General features: G+C 40.9%; 6 protein-coding genes across 8 annotated transcripts in view; 3 read left to right on the top strand and 3 right to left on the bottom strand.

Moving 5' to 3' along the window:
- LOC134197798 (RNA-binding protein 5-A-like) overlaps positions 1-3,530 on the bottom strand; it is a 7,005-nt gene extending 3,475 nt beyond the window's left edge. Inside the window, exons 1-8 of the mRNA XM_062667147.1 lie at positions 3,408-3,530; positions 2,773-3,346; positions 2,637-2,709; positions 1,173-1,246; positions 1,020-1,115; positions 517-577; positions 193-276; positions 2-45 (exon numbers count right to left, since the gene is read on the bottom strand). Of these exons, the coding sequence (XP_062523131.1) occupies positions 2-45; positions 193-276; positions 517-577; positions 1,020-1,115; positions 1,173-1,246; positions 2,637-2,709; positions 2,773-3,346; positions 3,408-3,466 (1,065 nt within the window). The 5' untranslated portion in view covers positions 3,467-3,530. The remainder of the gene's footprint in view (position 1; positions 46-192; positions 277-516; positions 578-1,019; positions 1,116-1,172; positions 1,247-2,636; positions 2,710-2,772; positions 3,347-3,407) is intronic.
- A 19-nt stretch (positions 3,531-3,549) lies between these two features.
- On the top strand, positions 3,550-4,838 carry LOC134197797 (complex I assembly factor TIMMDC1, mitochondrial-like). The gene is made up of 6 exons (XM_062667146.1): positions 3,550-3,645; positions 3,714-3,968; positions 4,032-4,099; positions 4,153-4,231; positions 4,288-4,401; positions 4,470-4,838. The coding sequence occupies exons 1-6, from the start codon at positions 3,602-3,604 to the stop codon at positions 4,720-4,722; spliced, it is 813 nt and encodes a 270-aa protein (XP_062523130.1). The 5' UTR covers positions 3,550-3,601; the 3' UTR covers positions 4,723-4,838.
- Positions 4,839-4,993: 155 nt separating this feature from the next.
- LOC134197013 (CMP-N-acetylneuraminate-beta-galactosamide-alpha-2,3-sialyltransferase 1-like) lies at positions 4,994-6,824 on the top strand. Its single transcript, XM_062666247.1, has 6 exons — positions 4,994-5,717; positions 5,778-5,965; positions 6,045-6,224; positions 6,283-6,334; positions 6,385-6,507; positions 6,559-6,824. The coding sequence occupies exons 1-6, from the start codon at positions 5,109-5,111 to the stop codon at positions 6,736-6,738; spliced, it is 1,332 nt and encodes a 443-aa protein (XP_062522231.1). The 5' UTR covers positions 4,994-5,108; the 3' UTR covers positions 6,739-6,824.
- A 52-nt stretch (positions 6,825-6,876) lies between these two features.
- Positions 6,877-8,867, top strand: LOC134197014 (CMP-N-acetylneuraminate-beta-galactosamide-alpha-2,3-sialyltransferase 1-like). The gene is made up of 7 exons (XM_062666248.1): positions 6,877-7,075; positions 7,149-7,618; positions 7,711-7,898; positions 7,991-8,170; positions 8,238-8,289; positions 8,350-8,472; positions 8,531-8,867. The coding sequence occupies exons 1-7, from the start codon at positions 6,997-6,999 to the stop codon at positions 8,708-8,710; spliced, it is 1,272 nt and encodes a 423-aa protein (XP_062522232.1). The 5' UTR covers positions 6,877-6,996; the 3' UTR covers positions 8,711-8,867.
- A 250-nt stretch (positions 8,868-9,117) lies between these two features.
- Positions 9,118-16,595, bottom strand: LOC134197010 (protein NEDD1-like). The gene is made up of 11 exons (XM_062666243.1): positions 16,441-16,595; positions 16,285-16,370; positions 13,481-13,597; positions 12,266-12,636; positions 12,055-12,143; positions 11,892-12,001; positions 11,246-11,399; positions 10,531-10,686; positions 9,565-10,468; positions 9,435-9,501; positions 9,118-9,344 (listed from the first exon to the last, which is right to left on the bottom strand). Exons 1-11 carry the CDS (start codon positions 16,574-16,576, stop codon positions 9,240-9,242), a joined length of 2,295 nt encoding a protein of 764 aa, XP_062522227.1. The 5' UTR covers positions 16,577-16,595; the 3' UTR covers positions 9,118-9,239.
- A 46-nt stretch (positions 16,596-16,641) lies between these two features.
- LOC134197011 (uncharacterized) overlaps positions 16,642-20,000 on the bottom strand; it is a 9,889-nt gene continuing 6,530 nt past the window's right edge. Inside the window, exons 11-16 of one of the 3 annotated variants that reach the window (XM_062666244.1) lie at positions 17,996-18,180; positions 17,588-17,895; positions 17,329-17,504; positions 17,127-17,269; positions 16,961-17,074; positions 16,642-16,908 (exon numbers count right to left, since the gene is read on the bottom strand). In XM_062666244.1, the coding sequence (XP_062522228.1) occupies positions 16,770-16,908; positions 16,961-17,074; positions 17,127-17,269; positions 17,329-17,504; positions 17,588-17,895; positions 17,996-18,180 (1,065 nt within the window). In that variant the 3' untranslated portion in view covers positions 16,642-16,769. Of the gene's footprint in view, positions 16,909-16,960; positions 17,075-17,126; positions 17,270-17,328; positions 17,505-17,580; positions 17,896-17,995; positions 18,181-20,000 lie in introns of those variants that run through there. The other 2 variants (XM_062666245.1, XM_062666246.1) reach the window with 2 other exon arrangements.

Raw genomic sequence — 20,000 nt, 5'->3', positions numbered from 1 at the left:
CAGAGTCTTCTGTTGACAGAGCATCCAATTTACGAAAAAGCAGCACTACAAACAAAGGAAGTTGACTTGAATTGAACACACACACACACACACACACACATGCGTGCACACACAGTGACACACACACACACACACACACACACACACACACACACACACACACACACACACACACACACACTGTATACTTACCATTGCATTGCGGTGTATTCGATGCATACCTTGAGCCATCCAAACTATTTTCTGGCACCGGGGGATCCATTGCCATGTTTGGATCTACGCGCAGGGAAACAAATACAGAACACAAAGCAAAACCTTTAGTTGTACAATAAAGCATTGATTTTTGTAGGAACGGTCAATATTCCTTGTACATCATGTGATTGATGTACAGGGCAGTGTCCCATCCAAACTTGATATGCCAAAGGTAATAAGCATGCAGACATAACACGTGTGGCTCCATGCACTCAACGCTTTGGTCATCGATACGTAAGTCTCACTGATGGATACAATGCTTACCAGGCTTTGGAGAATGGCAGCTAAAGCAAACGTCGCGCCAACGAAAGTTCAGTCTTTGACACTGTGAGAAATAGTAAGAAATTTTTGAGATAATTATCCATAAACAGACCCACACACAGACAGATGGACAAACAGATGGATAGACAGACAAACAGAAAGACAGACACATAGACAGACAGACAAACAGACAGACAGACAAACCAACCAATAGACAGACAGACAGACAAACAGATGGACAAACAAACAGATAGACAGACAAACAGACAGACAGATGGACAAACAGACAGATAGACAGACAAACAGACAGACAGATGAACAAACAAACAAATAGACACACAAACAGACACACAGACAGACGACAGACAAATAGACACACAGACAGACACACAGACAGACAGACAGATGGACAAACAAACAGATAGACACACAAACATACAAACAGACAGACGACAGACAGATGGACAAACAGACAACAGACACTACAGACCTCAGACATAACCCACCTGTGGGCAAGACCAATCCGACACTCTGTCATCAATGTAACGACTCTTGCTATAGCTGGCTGACACTCGTCTGTCATGAACGTATAACCCTTGTCTCTACACAACAAGCACTACGATAAAAGCCAAGTCTAAATGAGGAAAACACACACAGACATCAGATATTCTAATCAGCCTTTCAGCATCATCTTGAGACAAGAACTCCACAAACGCAAATCCTCTAGACTGCCCTGAAAGACACAGACATGGTAAATGTTCACTATCTGTTTGTGGAGTTGTCTTCGATTGATTCATTACTGATGAACGGATAAATAGACATACAAGCAGGCAAACAAGCAAACAGACAAACAGGCACACAGACTGACAGGCATGCAGATGAGTAGACATACAGACAAACAAGCAAACAACACACAGATAGACAGATATACAAACAGACACAGAGACTGATAGATGGACAGACAAACAGACAGACAGACTATTTAACAAACAGATATACAAACAGACAGACAGACAGACAGACAAATAGAGAAACAGATAGACACACAGACTGACAAACAAACAGACAAACACAAGATAAACAGACAAACAGACAAACAAACAAACTGATATACAAACAGACAGACAGAGAAACAGATACACAGACTGACAAATAAACAGACAAATGCAAGATAAACAGACAAACAAACAAATTGATACACAAACAGACAGACAGATAGACAAACAAACAGAGAAACAGATAGACACACATACTGACAAATAAACAGACAAACAAACTGATATACAAACAGACAGACAGATGGATGGACAGATAGACAAACAGACAGACCGTTTTAACAGACAAACATACAAACAGACAGACAGACAAACAAACAGACAGACAAACAGACATACATACATACATACATGCAGGCAGGCAGGCAGGCAGACTAACAGACAGACCGATCAACAGACAAATATACAAACAGACAGACAGACAGACAGAGAAACAGATAGACACACAGACTGACAAATAAACAGACAAACACACAGATAAACAGAGAAACAGACAAACAAACCAACTGATATACAAACAAACAGACAGATGGATGGACAGATAGATAAACAGACAGACAGCAGATAGACAAACAGACAGACAGGAGATAGACAAACAGACAGTCCGTTTTAACAGACAAACATAAAACAGACAGACAGACTGTTTAACAAACAGATATACAAACAGACAGACAGACAGGCAGACAGACGGAACAGAGAAACAGATAGACACACAGACTGACAAATAAACAGACAAACACACAGATAAACAGACAAACAAACAAACTGACATACATACATACATACAGACAGATGAACAGATAGACAAACAGACAGACAGCAGATAGGCAAACAGACAGACTGTTTTAACAGACAAAAATACAAACAGACAGACAGACAAACATACATATATACATGCAGGCAGGCAGGCAGGCAGGCAGACTAACAGACAGACCAATTAACGGACAAATATACAAACAGACACACAGACAGATGAGTGGGCAGGGACACAAACAGCCAGACATACAAATGTACACAAACAAACACAGACAGACACAAGCAACCAGAAACAAATGAAACAGAATGTACCCGTCTCTCGATGACGAACCAATCTAACATCCTTCATCACCGTGCAGCCGACTTCTCTCAAAGCCTGATAAAGCTACACACGAGCACACAAACCTCCACACACCAAAACCAATCAACACAAACAACGTCTACACACGTCGTCTTCCTGCACGCTGTCGATCAGATTCCTCAAACACACCGTACTACTCGGTTCTCCTCGATCCTGTTCCCTGTCCCTCCTTCCCTGCTCTCTCTGTGTATGATCCCGATCTCTGTATCGTTCTCGGCCACTCTCCACCCTCTCTCGACTTCTACTCCGCTCTCTCTGCCGCTGGCCACTCCACTGGCGTCTACTGCTCCTTTCCTGTTCCCACTCGGGTTCCCACTCCTCCTCCTCCTCTTGCATCCATTCCTTCCCCCTGTCCCACTCTCTTGTGCCATCTCCACCGTGGTCACGTGACCACTCGTTTTCTCGCTCGTCTCCGCCTCTCCACCGCCGTCCGCGCTCGTCTTGATAATCATACGTATCGTAGTTGTCGTAGCTCTCCTCTTCGTGATACTCCGAGCTACGACCGTCGTGTTGATACCAATCGCGACGACGCTGTGACCCGCGGCCTCGCCTCGCTCGCTCGTAAGGATCCGGACTGTACGTCCCGGCACTCCTGTGGCCAGAATAACCACCATAATGTCTATCCTCACCATAAGGATCAGAAGGAACGGACGTAGACGCGCTGTACGAGGCAAAATTGAAATAAACACGTCGATGGAAATTCTGGCGACACTGGCGCTTACCGAATACGACTTATCATCTCTCCGATGTCGTTGGGGGGCCCATAATTAGGTCCCGACATGCGGCCAGTGTGTGGAAACAAAGAAGCGCGCAAAATACGTCAGCACAGCGTGTGAGGATACTTGATATCAACCACTGTTGATATCAATAACATTTAAAGTCTTTATTCCAGACGTGTACAACTACATGTACTGTAATGGAGAGTGGGTCGGATAGAGTAAGGGATTTGTTTAGTCGGAGGTAAGTATGACTGTGGCTAATATGAGATTACAATGCTGATTGTGACTTTGAAATATTTTATTTTGCAGGCAAGATGGAGATGCTCCTTCTGAGTTGCGGACGTGGTCTGTTATAGCTTTGACTGGGTCTTGTGTTGGTTTTGTGTTTGGTGGTTTTATTGGGGCTCGCAATGCTGGCGATGCTCACATCGAGAGGACGAAATTGATTGTGTATGACAATCAGTTCCAGGCACACAGAGAGATGCAGTCTGCAGCTGTTAGGGGGTTTGTTCGGATGGGCAGTAGGTGGGGATGGAGGATTGGTATTTTTGCAAGTCTCTTCAGGTCGTGTTTGAAGGAGAGAATTTGTAACATAATTTTATAACAATGATTACCATTTGTATGCAGTGCTACAAACATTCTGTTGGGTGTGTATCGAGACAAGGATGATTTTGTGAATACAACTGCTGCAGGAGGTAGACAGTTTTAAATAGTGAGGAAGCCGAATGTCAACATGCTGTGTCTTTAGCGATTACTGGTGGTGCGTTCCGGTTGTCGTGGGGACTCAAAGCCAGTCTAGGCGGGATGATCATCGGAACAGTCGTAACGTATGGAACAGAACATTTCAGACATCCTAGTTGCTTTACTGAAGTATGATCAATAGGTTGCCATGTGCACTTGCATATCAACTACTTGACCGCATGTTGGTCTCGAGTTTTGAACGGCAAATGCAGCACAATGAGAAAAAGGAAGCTCGCCAGCGACGTCGCTTAGAAAAGTATATTGACTGATACGTATGTGTTGTTGTTATTGTTGTCATATATTTTTGTCATATTTCTATTTTAGGGAGAAACTTAGCCAACGTGTTGATGTTTTGCTGCAAGCCATGGACACAGAATTGAGTTTAGAAGAGAATTCAGATGCTCAAACGGCACCTGGCCTAACCGATTATTACGAACAAAAGCAGTTGGAAAATGAAGAAAACGCCAAAATTTTGCCTGATGAAAGTGCTGATAGGACAGAACATTTGCATAGTTCAAGAGATTGTGCAAGTGGAAAGATTTTTAAGAACGATGTGATAGTTCTAAAAAATGAGTGAACACAATTTTTTTGTCTTGCAATTGCCGTATTTACGTGTAAATAGCAGTAGTAGGAATTGTCGGAGCCCCAAGTAGAACTCTAGATGTAATATTAATTTTTAATTAAATTAATTGAAAGAAAAGGACAATCCGAATAGCTTCCGCTTAATAAAACTTGAACGCTGTGGTTGTTATGAAATATCGCCTTACCCATGATGTCAAGTGGTAGGCAAGAAAAGTTTTTCACTTTGCAACCTCAAATCCAAAATAATTTGCGCGCGGTCTGGGAGTTCGAGGCCATAGACAGACAACTACTTATTGTTGCAAAGCCATACGTACGGCTCTGGACTCTGAGTCTTCATATACGGCTCTGGACAACTGAGTCGTTCAGCTGTATGAAACGATTATGAAACTCAGGAGTTTGTTATTTCTTGTAGCTTCAGGCGTCGTATTTCTACTTCTTTTGTGGACAGTATCTCGACGACATGATTTAATATTAAGAGATGACGGTCACAAGACTTCTCGTATTTCTTCAAGACAAGAAGTGTTGACGAGTTATCAGGTACGTTCGACAAAAGTAACTGTTTCAGCAAACTCGAGTCTGACAAAGACAAGAAAGACTCCTGATAGAGAGAAACAGGAACGGCAATTAGAGAAGACGATATCGATCCAAGACACAACACAGCAGAGAGATGTAGAGACGAAATCAGATAAGGCGAGCGAAACGATGCCACATAGTTGGGGCGTGGTCAAGAAGCCATTTCCCATTGTGAGTAAGCACGAAGAAAAACAGAACAACACGACATTACAAAGGAATGGAGCAATTGTTGGGAAAAACCCTTTGACTCGTTCAGACAACAAGCCTACTGATAAGAGAGCAGATTCAACTTGCCACTCCAATGCACAGATGAAGAAGAAGTCGTCTTGGTTTACCAGCAAAATGAATACACAAATACCAGTGTTTCTCAACAGAGTAAATAGTACAGTCACTGTTGAGGCAAAACGGTGGTGGTTGGTACGTGCATTTTTCTTGTCACATACAGTTGGGGTTTGATCGCATAGTTTATATGAATAGGCTAATATGGGTCAAAGAGATACTGGAATGGACGACATTATAGCTAAGCTACTCAAAGTTATTCCAGGCAGAAGCTCACTCCGTGGAGGTGATACGACATGCATCTCGTGTGCCATTGTTGGCAGCGCCGGTAACCTTCGTGGATCGAAGTATGGAACTCTCATAGACTCACAAGATGTAATCATAAGGTAACTAGAACTACGTAGTGTTATTACTCAACGTACACGGTGTATAGTCTCAAGAAGCTTGTAATGTGCACTATCACAGGTCGAACACTTCTCCACTAAAAGGCTATGAAGAAGACGTAGGGAGACGCACGACACACCAGATTATTTATCCTGAGAGTGCTGATAGTTATCATCCTGGTGCAGCTATTATATTTCTTCCATTCAAGCAAGTCGACTTTAGATGGCTCACTAGCATATATACAACAAAAAATTTCAATACGTAAGTCAATCTCAAATTCCATGCTCAGGTAAAAACAGTGAATTCTCATGGTTTAAAGAGGATTCTGGAGACCTGTGCCAAAATCATTGCCTAATACAGTGCCAGAAGATGTACGTTCTGTGTGAATCTACAAGAACACATTTAATTCTATTATGTTTAGACATATATCATTCACCCAGACTTCTTGCATTATGTCCAAAAAAACTGGATGAGTGGTTCTGGTAATAAATGGCCGTCTGCGGGGACTGTATCTCTTAGTATCGGACTTCATCTCTGTGATGAGGTTTACAACTAAGTGTTTCAAAGATTTTTACTGATTTGTGTTTGTTTGCAGCTCCATGTTATGGGATTTGGCGTGAATAAGTTCGGTCTATGGGATCATTACTATGACAGGGAGGTGCATGTCCCTCAGCTTAAAGTCTCATCTTTGAATCACCCAGTCGGGTTGGAAGAAGCTCTAAGAAACAAGTTAAAAGCTGACAATGTGATAACACTGTATCCAGGAAAAACATAACATAAACATAATCACAAAGGATTCACTCTTATCCCTAAATAGGCAGACGCTTTATTGATAGAATAAACAACATAAATGTAGAATCACACATGCACACAATCTGCAATGATCATTCTCAACTATTGGGAGGCTCAGTGCAAGAACATCCGGGTTACTTGCCAGTTTAGTCGGTTACTCGTAACGCGCGCGATCCTTTACTTGACGGCCTTCGTGTCTAACGACAGAGCAATTCAATTAGATGAATACTCGAATTGTTAGATGAAGACTCGAATTGTTATAGCCATTCTTGCCAGCTGTCTCATTCTCGCCTGGGTAACAGCTTATAGGACGAGACAGAGTGAGACCGTGAAAACACTCAAGAGCTCGAACTATCAAGTCTAGACACTCAAATACACATTCCTGTCTTTCAGATACGCCCGAACTCAATAGGATGGAGTCTAGGCCACGACCAAAACTTATTATAAAATGGAAACCGAGAAACAAGGCGACGGCGGTGCCTGTCAGCACACGGAATCAACTTCCAACGGCTGCTAGACCGGCAGCGAACCAACTAAACTCTAAGACGAATAATAACAGTATGGTGGAGAGCCCTTACAATGAAAAACCTGCACCACCAAGAGTTCCTGCTGTAGTAGGTCAGCATAGAGCCACGCCCGCCAAGAATAAATACAGAGCCACGCCCGCCAAGAATAAATACAGAGCCACGCCCGCCAAGAATAAATACAGAGCCACGCCCACTCGTGTTCCTGTCATCTGTCGTTCCAATGAGCAAGCGAAGATTAAATCAACGTGGTTTGCTAGTAGAATCAACAGAAACGTTCCCGTGTTTTTAAATAAAGTGAATTCGTCTCTTGCTGGGTCTGCAAGAAGATGGTGGCTGGTGAGTGTTACACTCTGTGTCCCTTTAACTTAATTAATCGCCCAGAAATAATTGATTGTATGTGTTTGCTGTCCCTGTTCTTTTTTGAGTAGAGCAACATGCATCGGAAGGATATCAGTTTGGATGCAGCTATAAGGAATTTGATAGAAGTTGTTCCGGGTCTGGCATCAATTCGTGAAAATCGTGCATCATGCATCACATGTGCAATCATTGGCAATGCTGGAAATCTGCAAGGGTCAGGGTATGGAAACCTTATTGACTCTAAAGACTTCATCATAAGGTATTTTTGGACAGGAACTTGCAAGTGCATAATGAATGCTTGTGAAATGAGAGGCAAAATCGTGAGTTCTAATGAGGCGGTCTTGTTCATAGAGCGAATAAATCACCAACTAAAGGCTTTGAAAGAGATGTCGGGGCACTGACTACACACCAAATTGTTTACCCTGAGAGTGCTGATGGATACCATCCAGGAGCAACCATGTTAGTTCTTCCATTTAAAGAGGCAGATATCAGATGGTTAGCAAGCATATTCACAACTAAGAATGTAACCAGGTGATTTTGTGTGACAAACATAATTCGTGTCGCATACAAGACGATCACCATCTATATCTTTGGGTAGAGGTTTTTGGAGACATGTGCCAGCATCTGTGAGCGGTGCATCACCAGAAAAGGCAAGCCACTAATGCACGTACTTCAATTTCTTGTATGGTTGATATCTATGGTGTGTTCAGACATTTACTATTCATCCTGCCTTTTTACACTATGTGCACACGGTGTGGCTGTCAAACCCTCCTGGAAAGTGGCCATCGGCAGGGGATGTTTCGATAGTTCTCGGTCTACACATATGCGACGAGGTGAACTTCCCTCATTGTAACTGTTTCATAGTAGTTGCTCGATATTGTTTCTGTGTAGCTGCATGTAATGGGCTTTGGTGCAAGCAAATACAATCGTTGGGATCACTACTATACAGCTAGAAATGCTAACGCTGGACTACCAATTGCACGAATCCATCACCCTGCTGTAAAGGAAGCAAGTCTTAGGAACAAGTTACAACAGGACGGAATCATTAATTTATATCCAGGAAAGGCATAGACGTACATATATGTATATGTAGTTTGTTTCTACGTAAATATGAGATAATCTATGATGGCAAATTTGAACTGTCAAAAAGCCTCGCTTTCTATAGATTTTACATTCGAACATAAACTATCTATCTAGTGTCAGATGACAGAAACTGATGGATCATGCTATTTATAAAAAGGCTCCAAGAATGTCAAACCCACCAACACCACTTGCCTACACTCATACTCACATGTCTAGATCAATCACCTGCATGTATTGTAATCAAGTTTGAGTAGCCAGGAAAGGCTGTTGATCAACGAAACATTGAACTTCCACCCCTAAGTGACACCATGCAAAAACATGTTGTCAATTATTCTTCCTACACTGCCTTCAAACTATTCAATTTGTTCAACTCATTTGTTAGTAGAGACGATGGGTAAGACATTGTGCAAAACAAGTGCGTGGGTGTGGTTCTATTTGATGACTAATATGGTAGTAACGATAGTAATTGTGACTTGCTATTAATACCAGAGTAATACTGACCACACGTCGGCGGCTCCTAATATTTTCTTTTTAGTCGTTCGTTTTCCTCCTTCAGTCTGGCGATCTCCTCCAACAGTGCAGGATTAACAGAATGCGTCTCAAGCATGGCTTGAATATTCGTCTATAAAACAACAAGTGAATGGCTGACTACCAGTCAAACGTATTAGAAATACTTGTTGGAATTCGTACTCACACAATGTCTAACACTAACCTCAGTCTGTTCAAACTGTCGTATGATATCCACGTGGACATCCCTGATGTGTCTATACAAGTTTAGTCTTCGACCAATAATACAAATCGTTTAACACCAAACCGGATCCGATTGTGGCAACTTCACTAACCTCAGCTCTTCGATAGAATCATCGATCATACTTTGAAACACCTGGAGATGAAATTGAGGTTGAGGCTGAGCAGTTGTCAATGAGTGTACGGGCATGTTTCCCATAGGACTCACTCCAGTTCCTAAAGATGCAACAGGGTGTATTCGTTTTACATCCATCAGACTGTCTGTTGCTGCATGTACACGAGCAGTAGCTGTTGTAGCAAGCAAGGTGTTGTTCGATTGACCCTCATCCATTGACTGAGCAGATTGCATTTGTGGATCAAGACGTGGCTGTGCAACACTCGATGTTAGACCTACTTCTTTAGGTCCGTCCACCACATTACACAACCGCTGAAACTCTCTGCCAGATGAAGCGACTAGTGTTGGCATGCCTGTCTGATTTCCTTCTTGATTGACTGACGTCAAAGGCGAAAACATATCACCCGATATTGTTGACGAAATGGGCTGTCGAGAAGGCAACGAGAATTGTGACACATCGTGACTGGGCCTTGTTGGTGACGAGTAGAAGGACGGTGGCTGTAGAGCCACACATGTCACAGCTACCGAGGTCGACAACACCGCCAGTTGTTGCTCCAGTGGCGGCGAAATCAAAGAAAACATGGATGGTGGCTGCACAGAAAGATGGCCTGTCTGCATGGAAGCAGTTGTGCTGATGCTTGACAAAGGCAAAGATCCCGCATATGAACCAATCTCTGTCGCAGCTGATGATGCTTTGCTGCTTAAGCTAACAAGCGGTGATGTCGACTCTGTTACCATTGTGGCTGCACTTCGAGCAACCTTGTGTCGGTCGTTAGTGACTGACGTTACCAGTTTGTGTGGTGGTGTGCTGGCTTGAGTCCTTGGCAGCTTCATCGTGCTGCTAGCAGTGAGAGGTGAAAATACACTCTCAGGACTAAACACAGCTACACAACCAAATTAATATATATATTAATATTAATGATGACTGTTAATACTTATGGCTTACATGTGGAAGACTTGATAGCTGGTGTGGTTGAGAATGAAACCAGAGGAGTGACAGGCTCATTCCACTGTCCGCGTTGACTACTAGTACCCATATTAGATTGTAAGGATGCGGTTGAGTGGGACAGCTCTTGCGGGTGGCTTGACGCACTGCCACTTGCTACAAATTCATTACAAATTCGATGGCTTACATTCCAACCACAACGCAATCATTACCATTTCTTATTGTCAATACATAATGATCATTCATAGTGAAACAAATCGATGTGCAACAGTTTATTTATTTATTTATTATATTTATTTATTTATTTGTTTATTTATTTATTTGTTTATTATATTTATTTACTTATTTATTTATTTATTTACTTATTTATTTATTTATTTATTTATTTATTTACTTATCTTTTTTTCTTTTTTTATTTATTTACTTATTTATTTATTTATTTATTTACTTATTTATTTATTTATTTATTTATTTACTTATCTTTTTTTATTTTTTTATTTATTTACTTATTTATTTATTTGTTTATTTACTTATTTATTTATTTATTTGTTTGTTTATTTATTTATTTATTTATTTATTTACTTATTTATTTATTTGTTTGTTTATTTACTTATTTATTTACTTATTTATTGTATTTATTTATTTATTTGTTTATTTACTTATTTATTTACTTATTTACTTGCTTACTTACTTATTTATGTTCAAGACTGTTTACCTGTTGATTGATGTGAACTTGTGCTATGAGTCAGTGACGACACACTAACAACAGTTTTTGTCTCAGAAGGTAATTTATGTCGTGTCCTTCCCTTCTCTATAGTTCCACTGCTTCCTTGTGATGCCACACTGGCTCTATGACCTCCGCCAGATATCTAGAAAACCACATGGTTATTCCGTTCTTCAATTTGTCTGTCCATTGCACCGTTTGCTTGTCTATTTGTGTGGCTATCGGATCGTCTATCACTCTGCCTGTCTGATTTCATCATCGTCTTTTGTGCATACATTTAGTCTGTCTCTCTGTCTCTCTGTCTGTCTCTCTGTTTGTCTATCTGGTTGTCTGTCCATCTGCTGTCTGCCTATGTATCTGGTTGTCTGTCCGTCTGTCTATCTGGTTGTCTGTCTGTCTGTCTGTCTATCTGGTTGTCTCTCTGTCTGTTTGTCTGTCTATTTAGTTGTCTGTCTGTCTGTCTATCTGGTTGTCTGTCTCTCAGTCTGTCTGTTTCTCTGTCTCTCTGGTTTTCTGTCCATCTGTCTATCTGGTTTTCTGTCCATCTGTCCATCTGGTTGTCTGTCTGTCTGTCTGTCTGTCTCTGTGTCTGTCTATCTGGTTGTCTGTCTGTCTACTAATCTGCTCTATTACTAACCCGTGTGACAAAGCGACAAGACAAACTTGCGATTTTCATTTGGTGCGTTTTCACGCTCGTAATAAGACCATCAGATATCCCCGACCGTAAATCATACTGAAAGAAATACCCTAGACAGTACACACAATTACGACCGGCGACACAATCCGCCACACGTTTATACCAGTTGCAGAGCCGGCAATCACCGTGAACCCATCAGACATAATCAACACAGCCGACAACGGAACGTCTGCATTTCGTGACATAAGATGCCTAAAACAGCAATAAATCAATAAACCAAAAAACGTAATTAATATCAACAAGATCATATACACAATCTATTGTATTAATTCAGGATATCTCCGCATGTGACTGTTGCTTCCTGATTCACTTACCGTTGCTGTGCTGCGTCGTAGAAGTTAATCTTTCCATCCATTCCACAGCTTGCAAACAGTTTCTCGTTCAGTAGTGAGAACGCAATGCTAGTAGCTCCTCCGTGATGTTGCTGAGCAAACGTCTTCCTCAACTGCTGCGTGTTCATGTCCCAAATGTGTATGTAACCATCTTGGCTTGACGAGGTGGCTAACGAGTTGGAAAATACACTGAACTGAACGTCAGTCACTGACTCGACAGTGGGAGTTTTCATTGGTCTGGATGTGTCACCACTGCTAATATTGTGACATATCAGGTCACCGCCAGTAGAACCAGATAACAGTCGAGAACCATCACAACTCATTGCTAAGCATGTGACAGCAGACGTGTGACTCTATGGACAAATCAAACAAGTCGTGATGTTAGATACGAAATACATCTAGTTGGTGCCAAAACATTTGATCAACTGTGAGCGATGGTATACTGTGTTTAGTATCTACAGTGTATCGTTACTGCATGCTATTACTGTCCAATCAAACTGCCAGCTAATAATAAAGCATTTAGTATATATATAGTAAATAATAAATAAATATGATAAAATAAATGTGATATATACATTAATAATATATAAACCCACCTACGTGGGTATCTAACACACATTATCCAAAAAACATGTCTGTACAATCTAAAGCCAGTCTATGCAATATCATTTTGGTGTTATATAGCCAGAGTTTCATCGACAGTTGTTTGTGTATGTTACTGACTGCCTGGCTGACCGTCAAATTTCTTTTGAAAGATAGACGTCATGCGATGGTCTTCAATACTTCCAAACTGTGTGGTGACCACAGGCCAAGAGATTCGCACACAAGAGGGTGGAAAAACTCCCAGTTGATGTGACATTGGCTTTATGACGATGGTCTTTTTCCCTTTCTCCAGCTGCAGCTGCATTTCCCGCACTGTAAGCTGTTTGGGTAACATATGACAGTTGCATTGTGTTCCATCAAAATAGGTGGCACGGCCTTGTTCAAAGTCAGGATGAAATATATATATATATATATATATATATATATATATAATAACAGACCCAAATAGTATTAACAACAATAATAAAAAATCAGTTGGTTAAACAAGCCAATTTGTCGAAACAGAATCAGATCGACTCTTTCAATGCCAACTAGATTGATTACATAGTGTAACTAAGATATTGAACATCATGGTACATAAAAGGATTCTCTTACTTTAAATGTCTTTGCTACTGATTTGCTCTTGATGTTCCAAAGTTTTATGGTTGAGTCAGTGTGGCCCGATAGAACGTGCCGTGTACCAGAAAAGCAAGCACATAATGCATCCGTTTTCTACACAAAACGCAATACAAGAAGTTTAGTAAAGCATTAGTTGTTGAACTAAATAACAATGTTGTTGCTGCCTGTTTTAACTAACAAGTAGCAATAGTAAACAAAACAATTAAAACGACTAAACAACAAATTACGCACTCCAACTTACTAGCCAGTTAGGTGGGCCTCGACACAATACTAGTTAATATTAATATATTGATATCTTTATTGTAATAATTTAGAATATTTTGTAATATATTATAATAAATAATTTAAGTAAAAAGTTTCAATGTAAATATCAAAAATTTCTTTTATTGTAGCACCCTAGCTTCGTCTGTGCCAATCAGTGTCCAGTATTCGCTTAGAATAAGTGACATATATATTGACCGGTCAATAAATCGGGCCTACAACTGCCTGGGGCTACTGGTTTATCAAGATGTGAACCAGAGTCTGAACATAACAATTGTTTGTGAACATAACAATTAGGCTACTACATGATTCCTCAAACATATCTGTCAGCCAAAACAAACAATACGTAGGTCTACGGATCCCTGTACGGAAATCTTAAGCAGGCAAGTAGTGAAAGTGGAGACACTGCTGAGCAGCTGCTCCATGGCTTTGGCTGGCTTGTTCTCTACTGGAGGTGAAGACTCAGACGCTTGCACACTAGGTACATGGTTTTCTTTACCATCTATAATCAGTTGCTCATCCACTTGAGCTTCGAATAACTGCGAAGCACATTTTACCTTTCCAGAGTGATTAGTAAAGTAGCCATCAAAACCTTCAGATTCACAAATTCGCTTCATAGTAAGCTTGAGAGTATTCTTTCCAACAACTTGAGCACTAAAACGAATGTTGCCAGAGCAACGAGGAGAAAGAGGCTTGCAATAGAAAAGACCGCTTGAACCAACAATATCAAAATACTGGCGGTACAGCGGTAGAATACATGATGAGCCACCTTCAAACTTGCCATAGTGTTTGATGGCTTTGAAAGCAAGCTTAGCATGATGTAGGCCACCCTGAGTGGTTTACTTCTACCGCCCATTGAACGTCAAGAACTGCCCAATGTCGTCTGCCCCAAAGCTAAACATTTCTACATGTAGGTCTCAATGTTCATCTCCAGATCGCATACCAAATAGCTTGCAGTTGTAAAAGAAGAGAGTGTCAAGAAGAGTTTGAGCAGACAAAGAACCGAAAACACCTCCCAGAGGCTAGCCTCCATGTCTGCTGTTAAAGCTTGAGCTTGTTTCTTATGTGTGCCGACATTTTGTCTGGTGAGTTCTTTCATGCGTGCATCAAGTGCAGACCTGAGCAAACTAAACTGAAAGTCGTTCTTCTGGAAAAAATTAACCGTGGTTAGGCATCCAGCAACAGAATGATACTCGCGCACAGAACGCTGTAAACCAGCTACAATCTGCTGCATGGTAGAAGATGAATATGGCTTTCCATTTTGCCTCCGAACTTCATGCACAAGCCATGCAAGCCAGTAGTTCATTTCTCTATTGTTCATAACATGCAGATCATGCACGTGCCGCCCGGGTGCTCCCTCTTCAGTTGACTGCTTGTTTCTCCATTTTCTTCCATGCATTGAACACTGTAACTGCCCATGCAGTAGCTTTCGTGGTATTAGGGAGAACACGCAAATCAAGAAACTTCTGAAAAACTACTGGATGAAATGGGAGCTTGGAAACAAGATTCAGAAGACTGTTGATCAGAAACAACATCAAAGTCTAGCAGTTTATTATTTTCCAAAAGAATCAATAACTGGCAATTCTGCTGTATCATGCCCAAGTCGATTTCAGCCTGGGTAAGACTGAGACAAGCATCTTCACCACTAAACATTTTGCTACACAACTAACTTGAATTTCGTACCAAGAATATACCAATGCTTCAGCTGAGTGCTACAAGCCGGTTATAGACCTTCTGACAAGTGTATAAACAAAACATACTCCGCTCCACCCAAAAGTTGGTGCTTCACCCTCGTGCCAACTCGTGGGTGCAGCGGGGTGTATTTTGTTTATACACTCGCCAGCGGTCTATAACCTATACTTATAACTAAATATATTAAAACATCTTTATTATACATACTATCTGTATCACATATACATACACACACACACACAAGATTCAAGGTGTTGTGTGTGTGTGTGTGTGTGTGTGTGTGTGTGTGTGTGTGTGTGTGTGTGTGTGTGTGTGTGTGTCACTGTGTATACATGTATACATATACATCTAATATATACACATACACACCTGGAACCTGGACCAAAAATACCCACTATGAGCTACACACACACACACGCACACACACACACACACACACACACACACACACACACACACACACACACACACACACACACACACACACACACACACACACACACATCTTATAATCTATAAGTAATATAATATTTTTGATTGTAATATATTATTATATATTAAATAATTTTATCACAATCTAACAGTAATGTCCACAATTAGCAATATATATATTTATATAATAAATTCTATATCTATGTAATATATTACATTTACACAAAAAAACGTCTGATCTTCCGAGTGCTCTTTAAATTTAAAGCCAAAGGAAATAATTTGGCACCGACACAAAACCGTTGTTTGTATAATGTAAGCAGATTGCAAAAATTTTGTATTGATTCAAGAGATCCAACACAGTAGAATAGATGAACTCTATCTGAACACCATCTCACCTCAGTCTTAAGTCGACTCGTTGCTGTATCTGGACCTGATGCTTTAAACACAGACAGACCACCATTGGCAGCCACAAGTAATTGACCTACAGCCCGAATACGCTCATCAAAAACCTCTGGAATGGTTGACATTGCTTTGAATATGTATAATAGTACCATTCTCGCTCCACCGTACGGATGTAAAATGTGTTTTTGTGTCACTGGCCGCTCGAGTGAGAGGATGAGTCAACTGAAAGGGGTCCCAAACACAGATAGTGTCGGCAGCAGACGCAAACCGCTGCTGGGCAGTCATTCGGCCCTTTCAATCGCCACGAAATCTTGTTTGTAATTACAAAATTATAAAATCTCGAGTCCCGCCAATCCGGGACCCTGCACGTGACCGACTTAAACTGTGTCGCCTCGAGGTCCCGATACGTCGCGCGCAAGGTAATCTTTAAATCTTTGATATAATTCTATTACATCATGCTACATTCCTTCTTCAAATATTACTGTTTATCTTCTATTTCAGACTCTGCTTGACGCCTCCAGTCGTCTTCAGCTATCTCGTTCAGTGCAGCCCTCGCACGAGCACACCGACTAACCGCATTGAAATGTTCAAGGCCTACCTGCTCCAACAATTTATCCCTAAGGGAAACAAAATCACAAATGACGACACATCGACAGACAATATCAATACCGTATAGTGGGTCTTGTTGTTTTCTTTTCCCTAACAATACACGAAGGAGGCCTTGAAATCGATTTCCCGTGTTTTGTTGTGTTTGTTTGTGTCACTTCAGATGTTGTTGTTTGTCTATTAATTAAGTAATAATGTTTACATACAGGTTTATGCATGTTGGTCTTACTGCTGTTTTTCTTGTTCACGAGTCGTCTCTACATGCTCATAGAAATGAGCAAGTCCGCTGGCTATCTGACCAAAGAGTCCAGTAGACAAGCAGGCGGCTGAAATCTCACAGAAATGAAAATTCTCTTCTGAACTTTGGAGATCCTGTTACATGACTGTCACGCATTTCTTGTAATTTTAAAATAATGTGTGGAGGTTTCTACCTTTCCTATTTGAGCTGCTTTGCAAACTCTCGAGTCTGTCTCTACCATTTCACATTCCGCTAGAGCTGACCATGCTACTCTATGGAAACCATCATAAAGACTGGAGTCTTTGAATTTCTGTGCAATTCGCGCAAGAGACTCCACTGCAGAATATCTGATAATCCAATTAGAACAACCTATAGACACCAATAAATAGAGAAACATATGCACACGCACACACGATCACAGCAAAGCAAAAACCAATAAACAAACTTTATACTTTCAGCTGCTGGCTCTTTCATGTTGTGTTGCCTCATCAGCAAAAGAGCTCCACATCCTACATATGCCCCTTCTAATGTACACTTTCTCACCGCTGACAACTCGGTATGCATTGCAATCGTCCCTAGACAGTGTCCAAAAGAGTAAGCCAGCTGCCACGGCCAGCGACATAATGTCTTCAATTGTTGATGACTACTGTCTCTAGAATCTGACTGATCAGATAAAGCAAGTTGTTGAATCAATTTGAGAACAGGCAAACTGGTCAATGCAGAACAACTGAGAATGTTAAGAATGATAACACCGTACAGCCTAAACGCAAAAATCAATGTTAACATACTTACTGCATACGTGTGTTCATATGTACAACAAGCAGTGAACACACAAAAAGATGACAAACAATTCATCTTACCAACATTCCTCAGTGAGTAACATATGATGTTGTCGGAACACCTTCAATGACTCCTCCAACTGTCTGCTGCCGAGAGCTGCGTGCTTCCAAACCTCAACTGCATGCACCAGCAAGACTGAAAGTGACCTCTCAGCTGCGCTAAACTGTTTATCAAAAGCAGAGTGTGTTCCATGACTGGCAGACTGCTGTAAACAACAAAACAAACAAAAATAAACAAACAACATACTTTCATGTCAAAACAACAATCTGGATCAGCAAACAGTAAGTGAAGATCTGATTTGACTCACACACAACCGCTTGAAACATTCGTGTAATTTAAATAGCAAAATATAAAACTAGAAGCCATCTATTTATCCAGTTTTTGCTAATTTTTTGTCAGGGGGTACTTCACAAGGGTTGACCATTTTTGAACTCGTCTGAGGTTTTGACAAGATCTTCATATTCTAAAAATTTGATATTGATATGTTAAGCCGTTCAAGAGATATCATGTTTACAGACAGACAGACAGACAGACAGACAGACAGACAAAGAGACAGACAAAAGACAGACAGAAAGACAGACAGAAAGACAGACAGAAAGACAGACAGACAGACGGCAGACAGACAGATTGTTTCATTAATTTTAAATTTTAAAGATACAACAAGCAAATCTTCAAAAGTATACCAATCCACCTCAGTCCATTACTCTGTTCATCAATTCAGACCTAATGGATTAAAACTGAATATCCCTATCTCTAAATTTGTCTATCTCTACTTGACCATGTGAGAGGCAAGATATTTTTTGTAAGATCACTTGGCTGTTCAATGTCTGTAATAGAACAGAAAGGCATCGACAGACAGACAGACAGACAGACAGACAGACAGTTTAGTTGTAGTTTATGGTAGTTAATTAAGACTCTTCGTGTTTGATGTAAATGGCATTGGCGGGTTCAGTCTAGTTTTTTACAGACAAAAGGATTAGTGTATATTTAGTGTTTGTACATATGTAATTGTGCTTAAAATGTATTGAAATGAATGAAGACAGGCAGACAAACAGACAGACAGACAGACAATTCACGACATAGATCTCATCTTCTTGAACATGTCTCTTCATGCCATCCAGACATCCTCATGTTTGTCAAATGCATGCTCACAGCAGTTCACTGGTCTACCAGCAGGGTGATTCTACCGTTATCATACCATCTGAGAAATGAAATTCCCCAAGAAGACCCATTGGGTCCATGCAGCGTTGTTTTCAACTAGCATTCACTCAATTCTAACTGACTTGCAAAGCTCATTTCCTTTGGTCAGAGTGCTTGCATACCTTGATGATGTCTTCTCGGTGAGGTTAGATAAGGATGTTCTGTCTTCCCTAGATAGTCTGAGACCTGCATTCTCAAATATCGGTCTTCAAACTTCTACCAACAAGTGTGAGATCTACTCTCCTTCTGGGTCTCTAAGATCTTGTAGATCTGATGTTAATGACATTTCAGTAATTGTTGACGGGACAATGATTCTTGATGCTCCCAATGGGAACAAGCAGTATGTATCTGCTGCCTGTTGCCAATATGCTGATACGGGAAAACAGCTGTGTGCACAGCTGAGGAGCTGGATGAGGTGCAAAGTGCAATGCTTCTTTTAAGATTCTGCCACGTTCTACATTTAAATCATCTAGCACGTTTGATCCTCCCTGACCGGCTTCGACCTGCTGCTGAGCTTCATGACACAATAACTAGAGACACTTTTACTTATTTGATGGATTATAACAATCTTTCCAACCATTCATAGATGCAAGCTACACTGCCAGTCAAATTTGGTGGATTTACTATGACATCTTGTGGCTTCATCTCTCGTTCTGCGTTTATTGCTTCCTGGGTTCATACAGTGAAAGAACTGCCAATTACATACCCAGACAGACCTGAATTCAGTTAGCTCTGGATCTTCTAATCAGTTCAACTGATAACGGGGAATCATTAGCGCTTTCCTTGCATCAGGCATGCGATGATCAGAAAGAACTGACAAAATTG

Source organism: Corticium candelabrum, chromosome 22 (genome assembly GCF_963422355.1).
Source record: "Corticium candelabrum chromosome 22, ooCorCand1.1, whole genome shotgun sequence".
In the NCBI taxonomy this organism is placed as follows: domain Eukaryota; kingdom Metazoa; phylum Porifera; class Homoscleromorpha; order Homosclerophorida; family Plakinidae; genus Corticium; species Corticium candelabrum.
Note: the sequence above shows the minus strand (reverse complement) of the source record. Positions and strands in the feature narration are given on the sequence as shown.

Coding starts and splice junctions, on each gene's coding strand:
- LOC134197797 (XM_062667146.1), top strand. CDS start 3,602: ATGGAGAGTGGGTCGGATAGAGTAAGGGATTTGTTTAGTCGGAG. Junction 4,232..4,287: donor ATCATCGGAACAGTCGTAAC/GTATGGAACAGA, acceptor TATGATCAATAG/GTTGCCATGTGCACTTGCAT. Junction 4,402..4,469: donor CAGCGACGTCGCTTAGAAAA/GTATATTGACTG, acceptor TTTCTATTTTAG/GGAGAAACTTAGCCAACGTG.
- LOC134197014 (XM_062666248.1), top strand. CDS start 6,997: ATGAAGACTCGAATTGTTATAGCCATTCTTGCCAGCTGTCTCATTCTC. Junction 7,076..7,148: donor AGCTTATAGGACGAGACAGA/GTGAGACCGTGA, acceptor CCTGTCTTTCAG/ATACGCCCGAACTCAATAGG. Junction 8,290..8,349: donor GCGGTGCATCACCAGAAAAG/GCAAGCCACTAA, acceptor TGGTGTGTTCAG/ACATTTACTATTCATCCTGC.
- LOC134197013 (XM_062666247.1), top strand. CDS start 5,109: ATGAAACTCAGGAGTTTGTTATTTCTTGTAGCTTCAGGCGTCGTATTT. Junction 6,335..6,384: donor CTAATACAGTGCCAGAAGAT/GTACGTTCTGTG, acceptor TATTATGTTTAG/ACATATATCATTCACCCAGA. Junction 6,508..6,558: donor GACTTCATCTCTGTGATGAG/GTTTACAACTAA, acceptor GTTTGTTTGCAG/CTCCATGTTATGGGATTTGG.
- LOC134197010 (XM_062666243.1), bottom strand. CDS start 16,576: ATGACTGCCCAGCAGCGGTTTGCGTCTGCTGCCGACACTATCTGTGTT. Junction 16,371..16,440: donor CGTACGGTGGAGCGAGAATG/GTACTATTATAC, acceptor TTCGGGCTGTAG/GTCAATTACTTGTGGCTGCC. Junction 10,469..10,530: donor AGCTATCAAGTCTTCCACAT/GTAAGCCATAAG, acceptor TTGGTTGTGTAG/CTGTGTTTAGTCCTGAGAGT.